The sequence below is a fragment of the Myotis daubentonii genome, chromosome Y (genome assembly GCF_963259705.1).
Source record: "Myotis daubentonii chromosome Y, mMyoDau2.1, whole genome shotgun sequence".
Taxonomy (NCBI): domain Eukaryota; kingdom Metazoa; phylum Chordata; class Mammalia; order Chiroptera; family Vespertilionidae; genus Myotis; species Myotis daubentonii.
In genome coordinates, this window is record NC_081862.1 from 3311487 (window position 1) to 3324356 (window position 12870).

The 12870-nt window shown below is 39.3% G+C and overlaps 1 protein-coding gene and 1 long non-coding RNA gene across 6 annotated transcripts in view; one reads left to right on the forward strand and one right to left on the reverse strand.

Moving 5' to 3' along the window:
- LOC132225546 (uncharacterized) overlaps positions 1–12870 on the reverse strand; it is a 170888-nt gene that overhangs the window by 141936 nt on the left and 16082 nt on the right. The gene's annotated exons all lie outside the window — the stretch shown is intronic.
- Positions 1–12870, forward strand: part of LOC132225542 (eukaryotic translation initiation factor 2 subunit 3, Y-linked-like) — a 112540-nt gene that overhangs the window by 80368 nt on the left and 19302 nt on the right. For 4 of the 5 annotated variants that reach the window (XR_009450962.1, XM_059680639.1, XM_059680640.1 and 1 more), the window contains one exon: positions 984–1395. The exons of the other annotated variant lie outside the window; for it this stretch is intronic. Coding sequence is in view for 3 of the 4 variants with exons in the window: in XM_059680640.1 (XP_059536623.1) it covers positions 984–1047 (64 nt within the window). In the remaining variant the exon portion in view is untranslated. Of the gene's footprint in view, positions 1–983; positions 1396–12870 lie in introns of those variants that run through there. 5 annotated transcript variants of the gene reach the window in all.

Below are 12870 nucleotides of genomic sequence, written 5' to 3' on the forward strand. Positions count from 1 at the left end.
TGTTTGCAGTTGGTCACACACCCTTCAGGGTGGGGGTCCCCACTGGGGTGCCTGGCCAGTCTGGGTGAGGGGCTGAGGGCTGTTTTCAGGCTGGGGCTGAAGCTCCCAACTGCTCCTTTTTTTCTTTTTATTATGAGCCAGCTTTAGCTCTGAGGCTCCAGCTCTTAGGCCTCTGCTCCTGAAAGCAGGTATCTGGTTTGTTTAGGTTCTACAATCGAAACTCTGTATCAACTCCAGGTCTGAGATCCTGGCTAGCTGAAAGCTGGTTTCTGGGGTTTTGTTTAGGTTCTATTTTTGTAACTATGTTTCAAACTGCCAGCTCAGAGGCCTGCAGCGGCAGGCGGGGAACGTTGGAGTTCTCTGTCACTGAAGCAAGCAAGCCTCATGTTAGTTTCAAGCTGCCTGGCTGCCGGCCGCCATCTTGGCTTGCAGTTAATTTGCATATCTCCCTGATTTGCCAATAGGAAGGGTAGCGGTCGTATGCCAATTACCATCTTTCTCTTTTATTAGATAGGATTATTACCTCTGCTATTAAGAGTAATGTGTTTCTAGTCTGAATATTCTAGTTCTTCATTCACTCACTTTAAAGCTGTTGAGATGTTGTGAAAGAGAAAAAGAAAAGGGGATTAATGATGAGATTTTATTTTTTAATTAGGCTGATGTATTTTGTCTTTTGGCATGGTTTGTTAGTGGGACCTAACGTGCTCTTATTTGTTGATTCTAAATTGGGTAGGTATATATTTTTTAGGGAAATATGAGCATATTATGGCAGCAACTTTTTGTTTGCTGTTGTTATTCATTCTGGCAGTCAAAACCCATATTATTGAAGGAGATAATATGGACTTGTCTTTATAGAGGAACATGTTATGGGAACAAGTTTCAATTTAAAGGATAGCCTAAGTAAAACCATTATGTCAACATTTTCTGGAATTGCTAATTAGATGCATTTAAAATTCATGATTTTTTTAATTTTCATTTTGCAGTATAATTGGTTGGGGTAAAATAAGAAGAGGAGTAACCATCAAGCCAACAGTAGATGATGACTGAAGAATGTCAGTTAAAAAATACATTTGGATGAAGTCAGATTTCTCTTACCAGTCTCCGGGTGTAATTTCAAATGGAGAATACACATTTCACAACTCATTATAGAAATTGTAAGGTTATTATAATATTTTTTGTGAAGAAATTTTATTCTCTAGTACTAGAATAAGTAATGGGATCTACAATAAATACCAAAATTGGTATATTGATGGATTTAATCCACATTTTAGCAGAAATTGATCATTGTTAAATTGTCAAATTTGTACATTCGTTCAGGTTTGAAATAAAATGTATTGCAATCAGCCTTTGCTCATAGCACACATTCTACTGAACTTGTTTCAAATAAACTTTTTCTTCTTATTTTTTCATGATTTGTCTGAGTTTTCTCCAGTTTTGAATGACTTTGAACCTGTAAAAACTTGATTCAAAATACCCTTGAAAACCAGTTCCAAGAGAGAAGACAAGATGGCGGCGATATAGGCAGATGCATCCCAGGTTGTGTCCCGGAGCAAATGGAGTAAGCAGCTGAAACTAATAACACCCACCCCAAATTGGCGAAATTACTCAGCTGGTGAGATGGTTTGCAGCTGGGAAGGGCAGAACACCCCTGGAAAGGTTACAAAAAACAACAACAACAAAAAAACAGGGATCTGGGCAGGAAAGTTTGCCAGACCTCTGAGCCCAGAGGGTCAGAGGGAGACCGCGTGGCAGACAGCCGAGTCCCTTGGGACAGGCACAGCCCCTGATAGGGGAAAGGAGATCCGCGGGATTCCTGGCGCCGGGGGATTTGAGATCTGGGTTCTGTGATCATGGAGGACTGAGCCTAAAGGGGGCAGCCTGAAGAGCTGACCAGACCATGCAGTGCCTGTAAGAGAAGAGCTTACAGAAACGAAGCCTTCCCCGTTTCCGGAGCCAGTGTTTGTTTTCACTGAACACTGTTCATAAGACATTTCAGATACAGACACTCAGCTGTGCTGAAGAGAGGGAGAAGGTGCGGACGAGTGGAATCTGGGGAGATGCTGAGGAGAGAGGGGGGGCCGGGAGAGGTGGCAGCGAATTGAGTGCTGAGTCACCCCTGGGCCCAGGACTGGGGCAGCCATTCTCTCCAGAGGGTGGGACTCCTCCACCTAGCCCTCAGGCAAGAAGCACAGCCACACCCAGATTTTACCCTGAACGAGATGAAGGATTAAATAATCTGATTAGTCCCTGGGAGTTAACAGGGTCTGGCCTAGAGAGGGATTTTCAATCCCAGCAACAACACAGAGCAGGGTAACGATTAAAGAACCAGCTCTGGACAGTTTACCTCCCCAAACCAGTTTAAGTGCAATAGAGAAAATAAACCCTTGCTACTGGATAGAGAAGCCATATAGCCTCAGAGGCCAACCCAAAAACACTGCCACCCAGAGGCTGAGCCACAAACTGACTCTTAGCTAAACACAAATTAAGGCAGTCTGGGACACAAATACGGCCTGCTTTAAAATCAGGACTGTGGTTTACAACATGGAGAAACAGTATATTGCAGGGAAATTCAACACTCTCCTGAATACCTGGCAGGACTAAGGCGAGCCAGACTGACGAGTAGAAGAACCGAAGGACCTTCACTACTGCAAATTTTTTTTCCTCTTTTTTCACCTTTTAACTAAGAAACCAATTTTTTCTTCTTCTTCTTTTTTCCATCACCTGATTTTGCCCTTTTAATTACTACATTTTTATTTTTAACCAGTATTATTACTGCTAACATTTTACCATTTTTTAAAGTGCCATTTTATTTTCTCTTTATTTTGGGATTAGTGTTCTCCATTCTATTTTCATCGTTCCTTTAGCATCAATTTTCCCTACCTCAATTTTACCTCTGCTAAAACCCTCTCCCTCACTTTTCCCCTTTGGTTGTCCTGTTTCTCTTGCCCTATTCCTGCTTTAGATTTTCCCTATTCCTTCTGTTTACCTCCTGTCAAAATTTCACACTACTTATATATCCTATTTCCATTCCACTGCTCTAAATACTTATAGACATATCCCTTATCTTTCTTCACTATCCAAAATTTTTTTCCTCTTCTTTTATCTTTCTGTTGTTTTGTTGCTGTTTGCTTGATTGTTGAGTATATTGTTGTTGTTTTTTACTTTTTCTGTTTTTTTTTTTTGTGTGTGTGTGTCTGTGTGTGTGTGTGTTTTAGGACTGGTTGTGAGGTTGTTTTGCTTTTTGAGCTCTTTATAGCAGTGATGTCATTTTTCATTTCTTCTTGGTTTTTCTTCATTTCCTCTTGGTTCCTACACATATTGTTGAATTTGTCTTCCATTCTTTTCATCCACCTTATGCCATTTCTCTGAATTCTTTCTCTGACAGGTTGCTTGCCTCCATTGCCTTCATTTCATTTACTTTCTTTTCTGATGATGCCTGTTTTTCTTTCATATGTGGGTTGGTTCTTTGTTTCACCATGATCTCTCTTCTCCAGGTGTTTGGTTATGTAGTTCTCTCTCTGCTGCGTTGACTTAAAGGCACAAAATACAACACAACAAGGCACAATGTACAAGGCACTGAACATAAATATATTCACAATATTAATAACCCCAAATAAAGGTGACCATCCGAGGGAAGAGAATTAGGGGATAAAGAAGGAAAAAGAGAAAAAGATTAAAGAGAAAAACAAATAAAACAAAAAGGAGTGCCGAAATGGGATTGGGAAAAGAAAGAGAAGAAAAAAAAAGTAAGAGAGAGAATGAAATAGAGGTGGGGAAGAGGCTATTTGTATGGGGAGAAAACTCGAAGAGAACCGCAACTAATCTCAATGAATTCCAGCAGCAGATCTCTGGAGATTAATGCAAACTACAAACAACCACTAATATCAAGCGAGGCAAGGGAAAACAGAAGCACAAAAATAACCACAGAAAGAAAAAATAAATAAAACAGAAAAATGAAAATGAAAAACAAAATCTCCCAAACAAGCATAAAAAAACCCAATATACTCAAAATCAAGCAAACACTAGCAAAATGACAGAGAGAGGAAAAAAAAATTGGACAGTGAAGAAAGGTAAGAGAGAGGTGTATATGGATTTAGAGCAAGGGATTGGAAATTAGATATATAAGTAGGGTGAAATTTAGACAGTGGGTAAAAAGAAGGAATAGGGAAAATCTAAAGCAGGAATAGGGCAAGATAAACAGGACAACAAAAGGGGAAAAGTGAGGAAGAGAGTTTTGGCTTAAGGATAAAGGTGAGATAGAAATGATGCTAAAGGAACAATGAAGATAGATTGTAGAACACTAATCCAAAAATAAAACAAAGAAAAAAAAATAAATAAAATAAAATGATACTTGAAAAAATGGTAAAATGGTAGCAATAATACTGGTTTAAAAAATGTAGTAATTAAAAAGGTAAAATCAGGTGATGAAAAAAAATAATAAAATAGGTTCTTAAGGAAATGGTGAAAAAAGAATTAAAAATATATATAAAAATATGCAGTAGTGAAGGTTCTTCAGATCTTCTACTCTTCTTTTTGGCATGCCTTAGTCCAGCCAGGCATTCAGGAGAGTGTTGAATTTCCCTGCGATACACTGTCCCGCTGTGCCGTAAACCACAGTCCTGATTTTAAGGCAGATTGTATTTGTTTACCAGACTGCCTTTATTTGTATTTACAGAAGAGACAGTTCGTGGCTCTGCCTCTGGGTGGCAGTGTGTCTGGATTGACCTCCGAGGCTATAAGTCCTCTCTATCAGTAGGGTTTTTTTTCTCTATGGTACTTGAAAGTTGTTTGAGAAAGTCCACTGCCCAGAGCTGGTTCTTTAATCGTTACTGCCGGCTCCGTTTCCCAGGCTCCCCAAAAAGAACTTTCCCCTACAGGCTCTGCAAATGACCCTAACTGGGGAATTCCATGCCCTGGGTTTAATAATCAAACGCACGGAACTAAGGGGAACTGTAACAAGAGCCTGATACGTTGTGTGAATTTGCAAGCCTCCACCTTCCAGGTCTGCACGCAGTCTCCGCGCGCCCACTCACCCCTGGTACCAAGCAGCCGGCACACTGGCAGAAACCGAGGCTGCTTTTTTACATCCAGTCCAGCTATGGGCTTATTTTTAGCTTTCTCTTCTGCCAGCAACCCTGTGGTGCCCCTTCCCCACTCACGGGTCACGCTGGTCCCAAAGGCTGCGGACTCTCTGGGGCGCAGATTGCACGCACGTGGTCCTCTCTCCAACGTGAATTGCAAACCGCACCTTTAGGGGAAGTCTAACCTTTCTGTGAGAAGAAGCAGTGCTTGTCTGAGTTCATGCAGTCACGCTGTTTGAGATCCCTTGTTTCCGGGTTAGTAGCCGATCTCTGGATGACGGTAACAGCCACTCAAGATGGCACAGTCTCCGCTGCTGAGCCGGCGCACAGGGAGACATTTCAGCCGCAGTCTCCAACTGTCCTTTTTTTCCTGGGATTTCTCGGTCTTTCCCAGCTGCAGACAGTCTCTGAGCTGAATATCCTCTGCCTATTCGGACTGTATGTTACCCGTTTCAGCTGCTCACCCTTATCTGCTCCAGGACAAGGCACAGGACACGTCCGTTTATACCTCTGCCATTTTTTCCTACTGTTTTGCTGTTTATTTTTATTTTTTTCGGCTGGTTTTTCCCCTCCCTCCAAACCACCCCCCCCCGGGTATTTTTGTGCTTCTGTTTGCCCTTGCCTCTCTTGATATTATTGGTTGTTTCTAGTCTGTATTCATCTCCAGGGAGCTGTTGCTGGAATTTTTTGGAATTAGTGGCAGTTCTATAAGAGTTTTCTCCTCATATAAATAGTCTCTTCCCCTCGTCTACTTCATTCTCTCTTTTTGCTCTTTTTCTTTTTTTTCCCCCTCCTTTTTCCCAATTTTATTTTTGCACACCTTTTTTTTTCTACTTTTCTTTTCTTTTTCCTCTTTTATCTTTTTTTTCTTTCTTCCTTGTCCCCTAATGCTCTTAATTCGGGTGGTCACCCTTATTTGGGGTTATTAATATCGTGAATATATTTGTGTTCAGTGCCTGGTACGTGGTGCCTTGTTGTGTTGTATTTTGTGCCTTTAAATCAGTGCAGCAGGTCCAAGCAACAGCAGCCTCGTGAGCACCACACCCTCTGTCTGAGGAACAGTAGCTATACGTGAAGCCTCCCCCCACCAGCCAGAAGAGCCACCACAGCTGTGAACAGCACCCATCAGAGGAGCTGCTGCCAACTGAGGAGCAGCTGCTACCACAACTGCCTGAGGTGAAACCACAGCCCAAGGAGCCACTGCCACCCAAGGAGCAATCACTGAATGACTCCACATCTAGATATGTCAGTGAGATCAAAGATAGGTAGACAAAGAAACCCCCAAAGGAAAGAAAAGGAAGACTCGCCAGAAAAGCAGCTAAGTGATACAGAAGCATGCAACATGACAGAAAAGGAATTCAGAATAAGGGTCCTAGAGTGCATAAACCGGATGGAGAAAAAAATCAACAACTTCTGCAAGAAGCAAGAAGAAACAGATGAAAAAATCAATAACGTATGCAAGAAGGAAGAAGAAACAGATGAAAAAATCGATAACTTATGCAAGAAGCAAGAAGAAACAGATGAAAATATCAATAACTTAGGTAAGAACCAAGAAGAAATGAAGAGTAATACAGCTGCAATAAAAAACACCATTGAAAGTATCAACAGTAGACTAGGAGAAGCGGAGGACCGAATTAGTGAATTAGAAGACAAGGAAGCAAAACACACACAAAGTGTACTGCAATTGGAGAAAAAAATTAAAAGACAACGGGAGAGCCTAAGGGAGATTTGGGACAACATGAAACGAAACAACATACGAATAATAGGGGTGCCAGAACAACAGAAAGATGAACAAGGATTAGAAAACCTATTCGAAGAAATAATATCAGAAAACTTGCCTGAGGTGGGGAAGAAAAAAGTCACAAAAGCCAAGAGAATCCCAAACAAGGGCATCTGAAAAGACCCAAACCAAGACACATCGTAATTACCATGGCAAATGTTCAGGACAAAGAGAGAATCTTACAGGCTACAAGAGAGAGACGGAAAGTTACATACAAGGGTTAGGGTTAGGGTAATCTCCCATTAGATTATCAAATGATTTCTCAACAGAAACACATCAGGACAGAAAAGAATGAATGGAAATTTACAAAGTGATGCAAAGCAAAGGACTGAATCCAAGAATACTCTATCCAGCAAGGCTATCATTCAAAATTGAACGGGAAATAAGAAGCTTCACAGACCAAAAAAGGCTAAGGGAGTTTATCACCACCAAGCCAGAAATGCAAGAAATGATAAAGGGACTGGTGTAAAAAGAAGAAATAAAAAGCTCAGAAAGAAAACAGGCACACAAAAGAAGAAATGGCTACAAACAAGTACCTTTCAATAATATCTTTAAACATAAACGGACTAAATGCTCCAACCAAAAGACATCAGGTGGCTGAATGGATAAAAAAACATGACCCATACATCTGCTGTCTACAATAGACCCACCTCATTAGAAGGGACTCAGACTGAAAGTGAAGGGATGGAAAAATATATTTCAGGCAACTGGAAATGAAAAGAAAGCAGGGGTAGCAATACTTACATCAGACAAAATAGACCTCAAAGTGAAGGCCATAACAAGAGATAAGGAAGGCCACTTCATAATACTAAAGGGGATATAACAAGAGGATATAACCCTGGTAAACATATATGCACCCAATGCCGAAGCACCCATATACATAAAAAAACTCCTGGAAGATAACAAAGGAGAGATCAACAACAATACAATCATAGTAGGGGACTTTAATACACCACTGAAATCACTGGATAAATCCTCTAGACAAACAATCAGCAAAGAAACAGCAATCCTAAATGACTCACTAGATCAGATAGACTTAATTGACATCTTCAGAACACCTCACCCCAAAGCCACGGAATATGCATTCTACTCAAAGGCTCATGGGACACATTCAAAAAGAGACCACATATTGGGTCACAAACAAAGTCTCCCCAAATTCAAGAAGATTGAAATCATACCAAGCATCTTCTCAGACCATGATGGCATAATATTAGAAATAAACTACAATGAAAACAATCCAAAATACTCAAACACTTGGAGGCTGAATAGCATGTTATTAATATTGATTGGGTTAACAATGAGATCAAAGAAGAAATTAAAAACATCCTGGAAACTAATGACAATTAAAACACAACAACCCAACACCTATGGGACACAATGAAAGCAGTCCTGAGAGGGAAGCTTATAGCTCTACAGGCCTATCTCAAAAAACAAGAAAAGAATGGTAGTAAATCATCTAAATCTACAACTCAAAGAATTAGAAAGAGAGCAACAAGAAAGGCCCAGAGTGAGCAGAAGGAAGGAGATAATAAAGATTAGAGCAGAAATAAATGACATAGAGACCAAAAAAGCAATACAGAAAATCAATGAAACCAAGAGCTGGTTCTTTGAAAGGATAAACAAGATTGACAAACCTCTAGCCAGGCTCACCAAGAAGCAAAGAGAGAGGACCCAAAGAAACAAAATCAGAAACGATAGAGGAGAGATAACAACAGACCCCACAGAAATACAAACGATTGTTAAAAAATACTATGGACAGCTCTACTCCAACAAACTAGACAACCTGGAGGAAATGGACAAATTCCTAGAAAAATACAACATCCCAAAACTCAATCAGGAAGAAACGGAAAATCTCAACAGGCCAATAACTATGGAAGAAATTGAAGCAGTCATCAAAAAGCTTCCATCAAACAAAAGCCCAGGACCAGATGGCTTCACAGGGAAGTTCTACCAAACATTCAAGGAAGAACTCAAACCGATCCTGCTCAGACTATTCAAAAAATCCAAGAGGAAGGAATACTTCCAAGCTCATTCTATGAAGCCAGCATCACCCTAATATCAAAACCAGGTAAAGACAACACAATGAAAGAGAATTACAGGCCAATATCCCTCATGAACATAGATGCCAAAATCCTCAACAAAATCTTAGCAAATCGAATCCAGCAGTACATCAGAAAGATCATACACCCTGACCAAGTAGGATTTATCCCAGGGATGCAAGGATGGTACAATATCTGCAAATCAATAAACGTGATACATCACATAAACTGAAAGAAAAAAACCACATGGTCATATCAATTGATGCAGAAAAAGCATTTGGCAAAACCCAACACCCATTTTTGATCAAAACTCTCACCAAGGTGGGAGTAGAAGGATCATACCTCAACATAATAAAAGCCATATATGACAGGCCCACAGCCAACATCATACTCAATGGACAAAAACGAGCACCATTTCCCCTACGAAGAGGAACAAGAGAGGGATGCCCACTCTCACCACTCCTGTTCAACATAGTACTGGAAGTGTTAACTGTGGGAAACTGTTTATTGCCTTCACTATCTGATAAGCATAGACAGAGAAACCCCCGAAGGCTGGGTGCCTTTGAAGCCCTCCCAAAGGTCAGAGCTAGGCGCCACCTCTGTTTGTCCAGACAGTGGTAGCTGAAACTACTCCTCCATTTATTATTATGTAAATCCTTGCTGATGGGCTAGTCTGCCTGTTGCAGGGGGTGACCTGCCTAGGGCTATGCTATGGGTGCATCCCAGATCAATAAAAGCTTGGTGAGGCCTGAGCACGGAGAAGAAGTCCTTCGGGACTTGCCGCCTGGTCCCCCGGTATTGCAAAATTATCTTGTGTCTTTTTCTCTCATTTGTTGTGCGGCTCCTCTTTCAGATACTGAACCCTACTCCACGCGAGTCGTGGAAGGAAACACTCAACATCTGGCGCCCAACGGGTAATCTGGAAGTGCAGGTCTCGCTGGAGCGAGAAAAGGAAGTTTTCACCGAAAAGGTGTGGAAAACTCACCGAAAAAAGGTGAGGGGGATTCCACCGCACGCAATGCCCAGGATCAACTACAGAAGCCCGGGTCTGTAAGTACACTGGGAACGTTTTCTTAACCAGGCTAACAAACGGGGAAGGATTTGGCTTTTAAAAAGTAGATTCGGCTTTAAAAAGGTATATTTGGCTTTTAAAAAACTTAAGAAACTTTATTATAGACTTTTGATTTGCATGTTTAAAGTGTTAAAATTTTAGAAGGTAATCTTTTACAGTTCTTTGTGTGTTATTATGGAACATAACCTTTGTTTTTCTTGAAAAAGGTACTCTTTTAGATCAGGCTGAAAAAAAAAAAAATAGTGCCATGGTCATCTTAATGTGTTTTCTTATCTTAATTTGTGTTTGGAATCTATCTGTAATAAATGAAACCCCGCTGCCGAATCTCTCTCTGGTTTGGAGAGATTCAAAGGTAGCAGGAGAGCGCAGAGCAATAAGCTCTCCCACAATGAGATTACTTAATGCTTTATTTAAAAATTACCGGAGAACATCTTATGACAACCAAACTTTAGCTAAGATAACCTTGGGTGCTAGCCATGACTTCAGAAAGCGAAACAGGAAAAAATTTAAAATGTCTTTTTCAATTAAGCATGACTTTGGGAAAAATACACTATCTGAGTCATTTGCTGAAACTTCCCCCAAAAGCAGGATGTGGGGAAAGGGAAGAAGGAGCATGTGGCGATCCAGTGTGGACGCCCCCTCCTCAAGTATTCTAAAATTAAAGTCCTTCTAGTAATTGAAAAGCTTTTACAAATTTATAAATGCATCCGGGATTTCTGTGCTCATGTAAAGGGAAAAGGCCAGCTTAAAAACGAGTGCGCATAGTTTTGAGCTGAACTTGACCTTTTGCTGAGTACAGAATAATAACCCAAGACTGTTTTGGCCTTAAAAACAGTGGAGATGAACCTGACAAAGAAATACAGGCAGGTTTCCCAAGGCGATTTAAAGTAGCTCTTTTGAAATTTCCCGCCCTGAGGCAAGTACCACCAGGAAGTTGATAGTCAAGTAATTAAGCAGCTATGCCAGGCTTATTGGCTGGAAACTTAAAGCTTTTAAGTTCAAATCATCTAAAAGTATTGAAATTTATAATAATGAAATGTTGATCTGAGTTTGCCTAGTATGAAGTCTAGATAATAGAAGTTAATCTATTAATTGAAAATGCCTTATATTTTATTTGAAATATATTCTTAAAAATATAAAAGTGTAGTTAATCAAAGAACTGCTAATATTTGACTTGTAAGACTTGTAAGCTCTGAAAGTTTAAAGTGCAAATTGAATCGGGAGAAATTAATTAAATATCTAATGTCTAACTTGTTTTTGAACAAAATAAAATGTGTTTTCTCTTACATGATTAGGAATTCAAAATATGTTACTCATTGATCTGATATAAAGAGGATTAATTTTGTAATCTCAACTGAAAATTTTTAATACAAAAACCAGTTTAAATTTGATTGATATTCTTTAAGACAATTATAAAAGGTATAAACAACTAATGAGATTTCTGTTTGTCTACAATATAATGTTGGCCATCTACCTTTTAGGGATTTTGGTTTGCTCTTCCCTTGTTTATTGTGAGAATAAGGAAATCATCTTTTCTGTCAGAGGACAGTGTAGACAGCCGCCACTTTGAGCTGCATGACTTGGCAGCTGCCATGTTGGCCGCATGGCCTGCCTCGCCCCTGGGGGCCGCCATCTTGAAACAGCGAAGGCCCCTCCCTCTGATTTAGTCAATCACCAAAGGAGTGTTTTCTCACTGAGGCAGGATGGGATCTCAGGGGTGGAGTTCTACGGCAATTTTACTGCGGAAATGCGGATGGGGCAGAAAGTGTGCTTGCCTCTCGGATTTATTTAATATGATTTTTAAGAAGATATTTTTAATGCTAAATAAATTAGCAATCACAGTCTTAATATAATTTCAGTGGTATGATAGACCAATGTTTTGAGCAGTTGGCTTTATAAGGGCCGACAATAGAGCTCGTATTTCTTAAAAGGCTTGTAGATAGAGACATTTTTAAAAGATATCTAAAATTCTCAGTAGAACCACAGTTATACATATATCATACACAAATTAATAGTAATTGATTCCATGGTCAAGACTAGATCCTATTATGTTGGGAACTGTTTTTAAGTGTTAAAAATTTTTAATTAGATATGTATTTGACAGTTTTTCCAGAGTACAATATTTCAAAATATAATATACTTGGTTGCATAAGGCATTTTTGCCAAATAAAAGAAAAATTTGATTTATTAGTAGCAATGTCTGTATTTAAACTAATAAAAGCTCCTCACCGCTGCATTTTAAATTAGGCTGGAGGTGGGGCAGCGTTTGCACCTCGTGTATCAGACATAAAACTTTACTGAATTTACTAATCCTTGTAAGCAATTGAATCTTAGTAAAGTAAAATTCTTCTAAAAAGGTTACTGAAGGCTTCCCATGATTCCTCTGTATATGCAAATAAGCCAAAGGGTATATTCTTTAAAAATATAATTGCTAACATTTACAGATTGTTGTTAAAATACTAAATCTGACAATAATTTAGTCACCATAAATGAAAAATCACTTGAAATATATAGCTTTGCAACAGCATTTGTTAAAATCTCAAAAGGCAACCATGTCTCTTACATTTGTTGCTTGTATGAGAAAGAAAGCTGTCTGGAAGGAAATGAAAAGAGGTTTCCTTCAGATGTCTAACTAAAATTAAAAATCAATATATTGGACCTCATAAGCTAAATTAAATAATTTGTGTTTTGCCTCCTTAAACAAAGTTTATGTAAATTTATTTAAAGACTAATACCAGAAATTTAATTAATGTCATTTACTGTCCATAACTTAGGACAAGTAAAGTTAAAAGAAATGTTGTTTCAAACTGATGTAAATTGGCAAATTGGGCTAAGTGGATATTCAGGGGAACTTAGCTGTCACCTATTAAAATATAATAAACTTTTACAATTTTTATA